At 53.0% G+C, this 12666-nt stretch overlaps 1 protein-coding gene across 9 annotated transcripts in view; it reads left to right on the top strand.

Annotated features, from left to right (window-relative positions):
• Positions 1 to 12666, top strand: part of mib1 (mindbomb E3 ubiquitin protein ligase 1) — a 105131-nt gene that overhangs the window by 73701 nt on the left and 18764 nt on the right. For all 9 annotated transcript variants that reach the window (XM_035428832.1, XM_035428831.1, XM_035428838.1 and 6 more), the window contains one exon: positions 10639 to 10771. In XM_035428832.1, the coding sequence (XP_035284723.1) occupies positions 10639 to 10771 (133 nt within the window). The remainder of the gene's footprint in view (positions 1 to 10638; positions 10772 to 12666) is intronic.

Genomic DNA, 12666 nt, shown 5'->3' with positions numbered 1-12666 from the left:
ATTAGTCATAATAAAGTTATTTATAAAATTCCATGGCTGCGTACCCACTTTGGTTCTGTAATTGAAAAGGCATGCGGAAGCTCCCCACTAAATTGCCATCTTTCTTTTTTATATAATGCAGTGTACCTATTTAATGACTGTAATGAATGATCTGATAAGAAATATTTAACAGATCGTGTCCCAGTAAAGCCATTCCATCATCTGGAAGGATAGTAGTTGGTAATAAAGCCAGACGGATTTGGGTGGTGGGGGGTGGTGACGTGGAAACCTTTAGAAGCGGATGGGCTCCAGTGCGTGAGGGCGGAGCTTGCTGTACTGTTCTCGTCCATTTTCTGAAAGCATGGTCAACATGGTTCTTGGTATGAGAATCAAAATCAAATTTTCCGGAATACCATTCCTGCTCGGGGACAAAGGGGGAGGAAACCAAGCGTGGAATATTGTTTCACTTACCTGTTGTTGGAGTGACAAAGCGGCTCTATTTCCGCTCGGATCAGTGGGCAGAGGCGGGAGGCGGAAAGCCTCAGCCGCCCGCCCCTCGCCGGTCGCGCTCGAGATGGAGAGAGATTGCGCCGTTTCGCAAAGCGCAGCCCTACCTGAGGGGACGGGGGCGGTGCCGCCGAGCCGGCCCGCGCTGTTGTAAAACACGAGCCGCGGCGAGTGGGTCGGGGGCTGGGCCGCTCCGGCACCAGATACGTCTCTGTCCACTTCCTCTCCACGCTTAAGGGTGCTCGTTTAAAAGAATCGACGTGCCGTATAAAACCTGTCCATTTCTCTTCCCTTTCACAGCGGTGCACTTGGCAATAATGAAGAGGCTTTTGTTTCCTGGTTCTAGTGAGAGGAGAAAAGTGTGCAGGAAAGAGAGTACGAGAGAGATATAATTAGGTCACCTAGAAGCAACAAGATATTAATACTGCCGCGGCATTCGGTCCCCCTTTCTTTCCATTACTGTCTCAGCTGATTGCTAGGAGAAAGGAGTCTTCATAATGCAGAGTGAATTCAGGTTAATTGGAGCGATGCGGAATGTCTGCTTATTGGCCGGGATGGGAAACTGAGTAATGCGGCCCATCTGCCGGAAGACGCCGGAACGGCCGCGTTACTTGAGCGCTGTCGTCCCGGCGCTGCCGACCCGTGGGAGTTTCAGCTTAACGAAAGACGTTATCTGCTTGACAAAGGCGCCTGCAGGGAAGGTCACCGTGGAGAGGAAATGATTATGGCCGCGTACCCCCAGCCAAAGGTCTCTCATTTGTCCGCTCAACAGCGGGCCTTATTTGGTGAGTCCCTTTGGCGACGGTGGGGTCCGATCAGAGGGTGCTCAGGAGGAGCTTGTTTGTTAGCGGTGAATGTCCGCGCCTCCGAGTGCGTTTTCTCAAGTCAATTTTGGCAATACCGCCATATTCTCTGGTATCGCCAAATATCCGTCTGAATGGAAGGCCAGCCTTAAAGGTGCACAGGCCCCTTCTGAGACTGGACAAAAACTCTTTACACAAAAATGTTAGTCCGACAGCAGATTAAAGGCCAGGTGACACAGTTGAATAGTATTGCAGCTGGTCTGAATCAGGTGTCGCAATGGAAGCATTGAACGTGTCTGAAATAAAGGCGACTTCGATGGAGTGTGAAACCAGTACCAGTATTCTCCTGCTGCTCAACCCTGTTTACCGTTGCTAAATGCTGCCAGCACAGGTGTGGATCATAGCCCTGAAGACAGCTCAGTGTTTCGGGAACATTACGACCTTGGGTCCTCAGCAACGCTGTCTGGTTGTTTTTGCGAACGATTGCCTGGAAAAGACATCTGCGTTCCAGGGAACAGTATATAGGACAGAAGGAAATCGATACTGCTTGTGGGTGGGGGGAGGTGTGCTGTGTACATCGTAGGGTAATTCTATATCTGCGGTAGAATATGTATATGTGGTAGAAGAGGCTATAATTTGGGGATGTCAGGTAGCTGTTAAGCTGCAGATGTCATATCAGGACATCAGTCCTGTAGCATGGAGAGAATGCTGTAACCATTCTACCTATCTATGGTGGAAGGAGGCCATTTTGCATTGAAATTAAAAGGTGTTCTTTTCTTTCTGTCTGACCCTGCACATCCTGTCCAGACCACATTCAGGATACTTATATGTGACCGTAGGGAACAAATCTAGTTTCTAAGCTTTGTATTGTTGTACATTTTAATCGTAATTATTATTATTTTTTAACCATTCGGATTTACATTTAATACCCTTAAGTGCTTATCTGGACTTAAGTTATTAACTGTGGAATTTGTTCAGGCTGCGAATCTATGGGTCATATTTCTTACTCCGTTTCAGTTTAGGTTCCAGTATTCTGTCAGTATTGCGAGCGCTGGTGTTTTGCCCCAGCAACAAAAAAATGGTGCATCATTTTCCCCTCCAGCTTTTTACTGCAGTCTCTAAAATGCTGGCTGTTTCAGATACGGCTGGAACTGTTACTTTAGCATTTCAGCTACCCTCAGGTTTTTCCTTTAATGAAGGATGTGGCCGCACACGTGTGGCCCTGTGTGGCTACATACGTACATTTGCCTCTAATGTGTCAACACATGTACTGCGATGAACTGTGTTAAATGTACAGGCAGGAAACATGGGATGTTCATGCTGAGCAGTTGTCTCCAAATATGTGGCCTCACTACATTAATAGATGATAACATTTTTGACTGAATAATTTTGTGGCAGGTCAAAGATAAAGTGTCGCAGCAACAAGGGCCAATACAAGAGCCTGTGTTCCACACACAGATTCGCATCACTGCGAGACAAATCGCGAACCTCGGCGCAGGACTTGTAGCGCCAGCCACAGGGAGATTGGCATCGCCGGTCGCTTTTTAAGACGTAAATAAAATGATCATCTCGCAGATTAAGAAGATTAAAGCCCGCACGCCGCCATCATTTATCGGGACGATTTGTTCCCCTCCGCTCCGCGGCGCATCGACGGGGCCCCGCGCCCCCCTCCCCCACCCCGCCGCATTTCAGACGCTCCCTTCAGGATCGTTCATGATCGATAAATTAAGGTCGTAAGAAAATGATCTCAGTCCCGCAGCCCGCCGTGCCCGTCGCCCGCACCGCTAAATTATTCATGAGCGCGCAAGCCGCCACAAGAGCGCGGCCCGGAGATGCAAACGAGCGGCGCCGCGGGACGCTGCTGACAGACGCCGCCTCGCCGCCGGCAGGTCGCAGAGCGCATGACCACGCGCGCGCCGGTCAGATTCGCCCTTCCGCGGGCGCCGAGCGACCAGGGTTTTCCTCCCGGCCCCCCTCATGTGGGGCGTCAGGAGGAACCCCGGCGCTCTGTGCGTCCGCTCGGCGGTGGGAGTTGCGAGCGTCGGCCCGCCCTGCGCCCGCTCGGCGGTGGGAGTTCTGAGCGTCGGGCCGCCCTGCGCCCGCTCGGCGGTGGGACTTGTGAGCGTCGGCCCGCCCTGCGCCCGCTCGGCGGTGGGAGTTGCGAGCGTCGGCCCGCCCTGCGCCCGCTCGGCTGTGGGAGTTGCGATTCTGCGCACTTTCCTGCCCGACGGTCCGGAACTTCCCTTCTTCCCGTCTGTCACAGACTTTTAAACCTGATCCTAAATGGCAGCAGTCTTGGAAGCTTTCCCACACTCTTCACAAAACCAATTCTCTCGCAGCTTTAAAGATCGTTTCGGTAATGAGTGCAGTTATTTGAATCGACTTGACTAGTGTTGAATTGGAACATAAGCCACTTGGGCCGCAGAGCCATTGAACCAGTGTATAGAAAATGGGAGTTGAAGTCACGTGGTTTCTAAGGCCTAATGAGCTGCATAAAAACAGGAAATTACATTTATAAACAGGAAATGGTGGCAGAGAAGGAGGTAATGGAGGAGGTGATTGAAAAGTGGAAATGAGAGATGGGACAGAAACGATCCAGCAGGGTGGTTTTGATCCCTAACGAGGCCTTTGCGGTTCAGGTTGCGGGAGAGCTGCCAGACTTGCACGCGAGCGTCATGCGTCTGGAAGGAGGGTTTTTTTTTTCTGACTACGACACTGTCGAACGGAGCCGCACCCTGGCGTCCCGCTTTCGATCCGTCCCCCCCGCCCGGCCGGCCCGGCCCTGTCGCTGTGGGCCCGCGTCAGCGTGAAAGCGGGGTCGGCGCGGGGCGGCCGGGAACGACACGCTTAGCACAAAACTGCCACTCAGGTGACAGAGGTGACAAATTCCATCAGGGACGCCGATAGGAGGTCTGAATTGAGCTGTGAAGTCAGTGTCCAGCCTGTCGCCGGAGCCAGAGACAGCGAGCGGCGTACAGAGCCCGTCCCCCGTTCTCACAGCGATCATCGCTGCCGGCGCGGCTCTGTGGTGGAATTTAAACGGAGAGAGAGACATCAGCCGGCACTGTGTCCGTCTGTCCGCACGGGCGCCTTCCTTGACGTCTTCGTCCCTCTGTCTGTCTCTCGGATACGTGAGGATTCGCTCGTTCCGTTCCCTGTGGCGGTATGTTTCCCTCCGTCCCGCGTCGGGCCGAGCCGGAGCTCGTTCTCTTCTGCGTGCTAAAATTTGTCTCGTCGTGCGAGGTGTTTTTTTAACCGTTCAGTCCCAGCGCCCTGCTATGCTGTTGGCTGTCTGATCTGACTTGGCCAGAGAAAGAAAAAACCAGTTGTGTTTTTGATCTGTTTTTTTTATTTTTTTGTATTTGTTGCATTTGCTTTAATACGGATGGCCGGTTTGGATGTCAGTATGTATTTGGGGGAACGGGGAAGCTTAAGCAAACAGTGCCTGAGCGTGAGGAAGAAGCAAAAAAAAAAAAGAGGTTTCCAGCGACTGCGGGACCGCGCTGGGGGCGATGGGTGGGGCTCAGCATCGGTGAGGAGACTGGGGAGACTGGAGCCCACACAAACAAGCCCCAGCGAAGCAGAGCGGAGCGTTCTGGCTATGGGGAATTGCGGCCTGTCGCTTTGAGACTTCGAGGGAAGTCTCATGGAGCTGTTCCAGCTTCTGGACGGCACACACCGTTAAAAGATGCAACCGCTCTGTTAGAGTGAACTGCGGAGTTTCACATTCTGAAATATTCTTGCTATAGAACATATTGATCAAATTTGTGAAGGTATTCTCCAGGTGATAGCGCACCATCCATCATGTACAGTACATGCAGGCCTCTTGTGGAATTCTTATATGGGTCACAGTTGTATGCTGTTACATCAGTCTGCAGTACATACGTGAAATGGACTTCTGCCCTTTTGTTGGCAAATTTCTGCTTCTGGCTCCCATGGGTACATCGATGAGTCAGGTTGGGTTGAATTCCTGCCTCCCCGATCACAAAATGGCTTACTTTGAACCTGCCAGGTGCTGGCCATCATGAATATTGATGTTCCCCCCCCCCCCCCCCCCAGCAGCATGTGTCAGACTGCATTAACCTTCAGACTTGCGCACCACCCCCCCAAACCCTCGCTCAGCGACATTCGCTCCAAGTGCAGTGTGGGGCACCGGTCAGCCCTGGGCATGGCGCAGATGGCTGCCCAACGCACTCCCAGGTCTGTCAGACTCCCAGCGGGGGTATGGAGGAAGCACGTTGACCCCCCCCCCCCCCCCCAACGATCCTGCGTTCTCAAAGAATGACGAATTGCGGCGTCGCTTGCCGAGACGTCCGGCGCTCGCGCTGCTCTGCCGGCGCTGGACTCCTGAGGGACCCCAGCTCTCTCACAGGGTGACCCAGTTCCATCAAGCCTCTCCTTCCCCCTTCTCTCTCTCCTTCCCTTTCTGTCTCACTTTCTCCCTGTTTCTCTCCTGTCTCCCTCTCTTTCGCACTTTCTCTCTCTCCCCTGTCCCTTTCTCTCCCTTTTCCATCTCTGTCCCTTTCTCTCTCCCTCCCTCCCCCCCCCCCGTCTTGTCTTTTCCTCCGTTGTTTTCTGAACGGCTGTGGAGCCACACGGAGATGGCAGTGTTGCACACGTCCGCTAAAGCTGGCGCTCAGATATAAAAAACAGAATGAATATGGTGACTTTTCCCACTCGCACTTGAACTCTTTGTTCTGTTACATCAGCTCCATTTCAGTTCTCTCCCCCCCTCCCTCCTTCCCTCCTCTTCACCCCTCTCTTTCTCCGAGCCCCTTTCCTCCTTTTCTGCCAGCGCTCTGAACAAGTCAATAATTGAACACCTGAAAAAGCTGTCCAACCAGCTCTCCCCACCACAACGCACCCGGCCTGACTTCCTTCCCTACAGAAACCTGTGTACACAATATAAGGAAGTGGATGAAGATCCCAGAGTTCACCTTTTTTATTTATTTATTTATTTTTACATTGCCAACTGCAATGCAGCAACGCTGGTCATGGTATAGTATGTGGGGGTGGGGCATTAATATTTATGTCTGCCCATTTCACTGAGCGAGGCAGAGAGGCCGGCAGCCAGTGCTGTGGCCGAAGCCCTGCACCCAGGTTAGCTAGGAGCCAGAAGCGTAACGTCGCCCTCTGCAGGCATGGAGGAACATGAAGCCAGGGACCGTTACACGAGAGTGTTCTCCCTCTGCCCCATTTGTCATTTTGCCTGGGTAAAATGTGTGCGTGTGGGTGTGTGTGTGTATGTGTGTGTGTTTGCATTTGCATGAATGCATGTATGTGAAATAAGCCTTAGATATGGAGGAGAGTCTCAGATCTTTGAAGTCAAGCTTTCTTGGGGCTGTCCTCTGTAGTACATTAGTATTTTGTTCTGCTTTGCTCATTCACTTTTTTTTTTTGTCTGTTCCTGGTCTGGAGGTTTAATTGTTACAAAATCACTGGAACGGGGCAGCAGAGTGGGAAAGTGCGAGAGCTCTGCATTCTGGACGTAAAGGTCACGGACTCCACTCTCTCCGAACATGCTCTTGTACCTGTGAACAAGGACCATTTACTCCGGTCGCAAAATAATAAAAGGGAAAAAAAAAGCCCTGAGGTATTTTTGGGGTGGTGTTCATAAGCCTCGCAATCGCAAGCGCTGTAAATCAACCTCCGATAAGGGTGTCGGCCGAACAAACCAGCTAAATTATGCAATGTAATCTAATTGCTGCTGTCAGATCTGGTGCACGTGTCTATTTTTCAGGGAACAATGAAGCGGGCGAAGACAGTGCTTTCCCACGTTAGGCACCGGAGATAGCGGAACGAGCCTCCTGCGCGGGGGGAGGGGGGTTTGTGGGGGGGTTAGCGTTCGGCTTCTGGGGCCTGCTTGCTTCGGGGCATCCCGCCCCGCCCCGCCCGCTCCCCTCCCCCACCACACCTCCTTAAATGTATGTGTAAAAACGCCAGTGTGTGCCGTAAGTGGAGACGTCCCGACTGTAGATGTCCCAGGCAGCCCGTCGCATGATTTCTGTGAAATAGGCACGTTTTCGTTTGCAACGACCCCCCCCCTTTGCGGAAGGTTGGAGGGCTTTGCGCTGTGGCGGGCGTCTGGTGAGGGACGCGCGTTTCTGGAGCGGCTTGTGCTGTCGGCTTTCCATCTCGTGCTCTCGCCTCTCCGTGTTTGGAATGAGACGCGTACAGACTGCGTTTTCCTTCCGTTTAGCATTATCCCACAGAGACCGTCTCACACGGTCACCACACCACCTGGTCACCTCAGGGTCAGCGTTACCTGACTGACGAGACTGACCGCAGTCTGTGCGCCTGTGTGTGTGTGTGTGTGTGTGTGTGTTTGTTTGATGGTCAAACGTCTGCTTTGCACCACACATTAGTGAGTGCCAGTGGGACTATCAGGGAGAGGGGGAGGGGGGGAGGAGAGGTTTGGAAGAGCGGTCGCCCTGGGCTGAGGAGTGTGCTCAGCGGGGGGCTGTCGCAGTGTGCGCGCACGTGCGCGTATGGGCGTGCACGTGTGTCCTCTGCTTCTGTCTCGCATGCTTCCTAGCTGCCACTTCTCATCCCTGTCTCCTCCCTCCTTTCGTCCTGCGCGTCTGTTGGCCTCGTTTGGTTCTTGCTTCCCGTCACCATCTCTCACTTCCATCGCTGTCTTTCGGCTCCATTCCCCTCCTCCTCCCACCCTCCTCTGTCTGTTTGTTTCTTTGCCTTTCTGTCTTTTTCATCCCATTTTCTCTCCGTTCTCTTCTTTTTCTCGCTTGGTGTTGCTCATCTGTTTACCTTGAACTTTGACCTCTGCAGCCCCCATGTACGACTGCAGTGTGCAGTCAACCTTTTTCAGCCACTCTAGTGCAGTCAACCTCCTTCAGCTACTCTAGTGCATTCGACCTCCTTCAGCTACTCTAGTGCAGTCAGCCTCCTTCAGCCACTCTAGTGCAGTCAACCTCCTTCAGCTACTCTAGTGCAGTCAGCCTCCTTCAGCCACTCTAGTGCAGTCAACCTCCTTCAGCCACTCTAGTGCAGTCAGCCTCCTTCAGCTACTCTAGTGCAGTCAGCCTCCTTCAGCCACTCTAGTGCAGTCAACCTCCTTCAGCTACTTTAGTGCAGTCAACCTCCTTCAGCCACTCTAGTGCAGTCAACCTTTTTCAGCTACTCTAGTGCAGTCATCCTCCTTCAGCCACTCTAGTGCAGTCAGCCTCCTTCAGCTACTCTAGTGCAGTCAGCCTCCTTCAGCCACTCTAGTGCAGTCAGCCTCCTTCAGCCACTCTAGTGCAGTCAGCCTCCTTCAGCCACTCTAGTGCAGTCAGCCTCCTTCAGCTACTCTAGTGCAGTCAGCCTCCTTCAGCCACTCTAGTGCAGTCAGTCAGCCTCCTTCAGCCACTCTAGTGCAGTCAGCCTCCTTCAGCCACTCTAGTGCAGTCAACCTCCTTCAGCCACTCTAGTGCAGTCAACCTCCTTCAGCCACTCTAGTGCAGTCAGTCAGCCTCCTTCAGCCGCTCTAGTGCAGTCAGTCAGCCTCCTTCAGCTACTCTAGTGCAGTCAGCCTCCTTCAGCCACTCTAGTGCAGTCAACCTCCTTCAGCCACTCTAGTGCAGTCAGTCAGCCTCCTTCAGCCACTCTAGTGCAGTCAGTCAGCCTCCTTCAGCCACTCTAGTGCAGTCAACCTCCTTCAGCTACTCTAGTGCAGTCAGCCTCCTTCAGCCACTCTAGTGCAGTCAGTCAGCCTCCTTCAGCCACTCTAGTGCAGTCAGTCAGCCTCCTTCAGCCACTCTAGTGCAGTCAGTCAGCCTCCTTCAGCTACTCTAGTGCAGTCAACCTCCTTCAGCCACTCTAGTGCAGTCAGCCTCCTTCAGCCACTCTAGTGCAGTCAACCTCCTTCAGCCACTCTAGTGCAGTCAACCTCCTTCAGCCACTCTAGTGCAGTCAACCTCCTTCAGCCACTCTAGTGCAGTCAACCTCCTTCAGCCGCTCTAGTGCAGTCAACCTCCTTCAGCCACTCTAGTGCAGTCAACCTCCTTCAGCCACTCTAGTGCAGTCAACCTCCTTCAGCCGCTCTAGTGCAGTCAACCTCCTTCAGCCACTCTAGTGCAGTCAACCTCCTTCAGCCACTCTAGTGCAGTCAACCTCCTTCAGCCGCTCTAGTGCAGTCAGCCTCCTTCAGCTACTCTAGTGCAGTCAACCTCCTTCAGCCGCTCTAGTGCAGTCAGCCTCCTTCAGCTACTCTAGTGCAGTCAACCTCCTTCAGCCACTCTAGTGCAGTCAACCTCCTTCAGCCACTCTAGTGCAGTCAGCCTCCTTCAGCCACTCTAGTGCAGTCAACCTCCTTCAGCTACTCTAGTGCAGTCAACCTCCTTCAGCCACTCTAGTGCAGTCAGCCTCCTTCAGCCACTCTAGTGCAGTCAGCCTCCTTCAGCTACTCTAGTGCAGTCAACCTCCTTCAGCCGCTCTAGTGCAGTCAGCCTCCTTCAGCTACTCTAGTGCAGTCAACCTCCTTCAGCTACTCTAGTGCAGTCAACCTCCTTCAGCCACTCTAGTGCAGTCAGCCTCCTTCAGCCGCTCTAGTGCATACACACTAGTCATATTGAACACGCTGTCGTAAATGACCGATTTCACAGACAGGATTTCCGGTGATGGTCATCCAAGGCCTGTTAGCTCCACGATGGGTTGAGCTGTGGCATGCAATTCAGCGACTGAGTGACTTCGCCCAACGTGTGATTTTCTGTCTTGAGGGGTGGGCAATGCGCTTTGATTGCCTCATAACTACAGATGATCAACAGCACACCCATCCCCTGCCCCGATTTAACCCCCCGAAGCTTCTCCCGCTCCTCCTGGCGGATCTGTCTCCTGCAGGAGACGAGATGATGGAGCGGGGCTCACCGTTGTATAATCACCCGTTTGCTTCTGAGGATACATGGGCTTAACAGGTCATCTCGAGAAGATTTATTGTTTTAATTAAACTGTAGGATTTGGAGATTTGGAGCGGGAAGGGGGCCAAATCAGTCTGGGAGTAGGAGAAGAACTTTTCCCTGCGAGTGGGCTGTTGGGCGCAGTGCGGTTGTCTTGGCCCCCGCGCGACTTACTTTCTGGGTGCTTTGACAGCAGAGAAGGAGTGGATTGTTAACTAGGGTGGCAGAAATGAGCTCAGAAAAAGGAGCGTTGCACCAATGGAGCACTTAGGACGCTCAGATTGGCCTGCTCGCACACTGGCGCTTGGCTGGCAGTCAAGGTGAACTGCGCTCAAGCAAGTGACTGGACTTAGTTAACGCTGAGGTGTTTAGCCAAGTCTCTTCAGAGTGACTGTGCACTCCAGTTGGGGTCCACCCCGAATGACCGCTCCCTCCCTCCCTCTCTCTGTCCCGTGCAGTGCCATGCGGGTCCTGCTCTCCAAATTGCCCCGCCCCTGGATTGTGGACGAGAAGAAGGACGACGGCTACACCGCCCTGCACCTGGCCGCCCTCAACAACCACGTGGAGGTGGCTGAGCTTCTGGTGCACCAGGTACTGCGTGTACTCCCACACGCACACATACACACACACACACCAGGTACTGTGTGTACTCTCACACACACACACACACACACCAGGTACTGTGTGTACTCTCACACGCACGCACACACACACCAGGTACTGTGTGTACTCTCGCACGCACGCACGCACACACACACACCAGGTACAGTGTGTACCCTCTCACACATGGACTCACACACACACCACATACTGTGTGTACCCTCTCACATGCAGACACACACACACACACACACCAGGTACTGTGTGTACTCCCACACGCACACATACACGCACACACACACACACCAGGTACTGTGTGTACTCCCACACGCACACATACACGCACACACACACACACCAGGTACTGCGTGTACTCCCACACGCACACATACACGCACACACACACACACCAGGTACTGTGTGTACTCTCACACGCACGCACGCACACACACACACACACACACACCAGGTACTGCGTGTACTCCCACACGCACACATACACACACACACACCAGGTACTGTGTGTACTCTCACACACACACACACACACACACACCAGGTACTGTGTGTACTCTCACACGCACGCACACACACACCAGGTACTGTGTGTACTCTCGCACGCACGCACGCACACACACACACCAGGTACAGTGTGTACCCTCTCACACATGGACTCACACACACACCACATACTGTGTGTACCCTCTCACATGCAGACACACACACACACACACACCAGGTACTGTGTGTACCCTCTCACACACAGACACACACACACCAGGTACTGTGTGTACCCTCTCACACGCAGACACACACATGCCGGGTAGTGTGTGTACCCTCTCACACGCAGGCACACACACACACAAACACAGGTACTGTGTGTACCCTCTCACACGCAGACACACACACACACAAACACAGGTACTGTGTGTACTCTCCCACACGCAGACACACACACACACACACACAAACACAGGTACTGTGTGTACCCTCTCACACGCTGACACACACACACCAGGTACTGTGTGTACCCTCTCACACGCTGACACACACACACCAGGTACTGTGTGTATTCTCACACACACGCCAGGTACTGCGTGTACTCTCCCACACGCAGACACACACACACACACACACGCACCAGGTACTGCGTGTACTCTCTCACACGCTGACACACACACACCAGGGCTCTCAAACAATGGCTTGATATTCCAGTGCTATTCAGATTGTTTTTCAAAAATGACATTTGGGCGTGAAAATTAACATTTGAATGTGAAAGACAAAAAAAATGCAGCATGTGTTTAGTGTAGCATGTCTTCGTCACACACATCCTTATACACTCTCCTGCTCACACATATACAAGTACACTCGCATCCATACAGAATCTGACTCGCATGCCATTTCTCTCTCTCTCTCTCACACACACACACTGGCACTCAAATCCACATTTTCCTCACACACAAGGACATTTACGCTCACGCATGCCTGCGTGCGCTCCCTCTCCTCCTCACACACATAACATTATCTCACTCTCTCACACACGCAGCAGCGGAGATGCCCCATTTCCACCACCTCAGTCAGTGCACAGAATCTCTAATTCGAAACTCTGCTGCAGTACGGAGAAGTGCCCTCTCTCTCTCTCTCTCTCCCCCTCTCTCTCTGTCTCTCTCTCTCTTCCTCTCTCTCTCTCTCTCTTCCTCTCTCTCTCCACGCCTTCCCTTCCTCTGAAGTGTCTGCATTCCCTGTAAATGAGCATAATGGGTGCAGTTGCCGATGCAGCCGTGGGGTAAACGTTCTGCAGTCTGACCTTAACCTCCTCTCTCAGTGCCTCCTTACGGGCTGCTCCCCGAATGCTGGGGATCAGCCCGACTCGGAGTCGCTGGTCC

The sequence above is a fragment of the Anguilla anguilla genome, chromosome 8 (assembly GCF_013347855.1).
Source record: "Anguilla anguilla isolate fAngAng1 chromosome 8, fAngAng1.pri, whole genome shotgun sequence".
NCBI classification, from domain to species: domain Eukaryota; kingdom Metazoa; phylum Chordata; class Actinopteri; order Anguilliformes; family Anguillidae; genus Anguilla; species Anguilla anguilla.
This window is presented reverse-complemented; position numbering and strand designations above follow the sequence as displayed.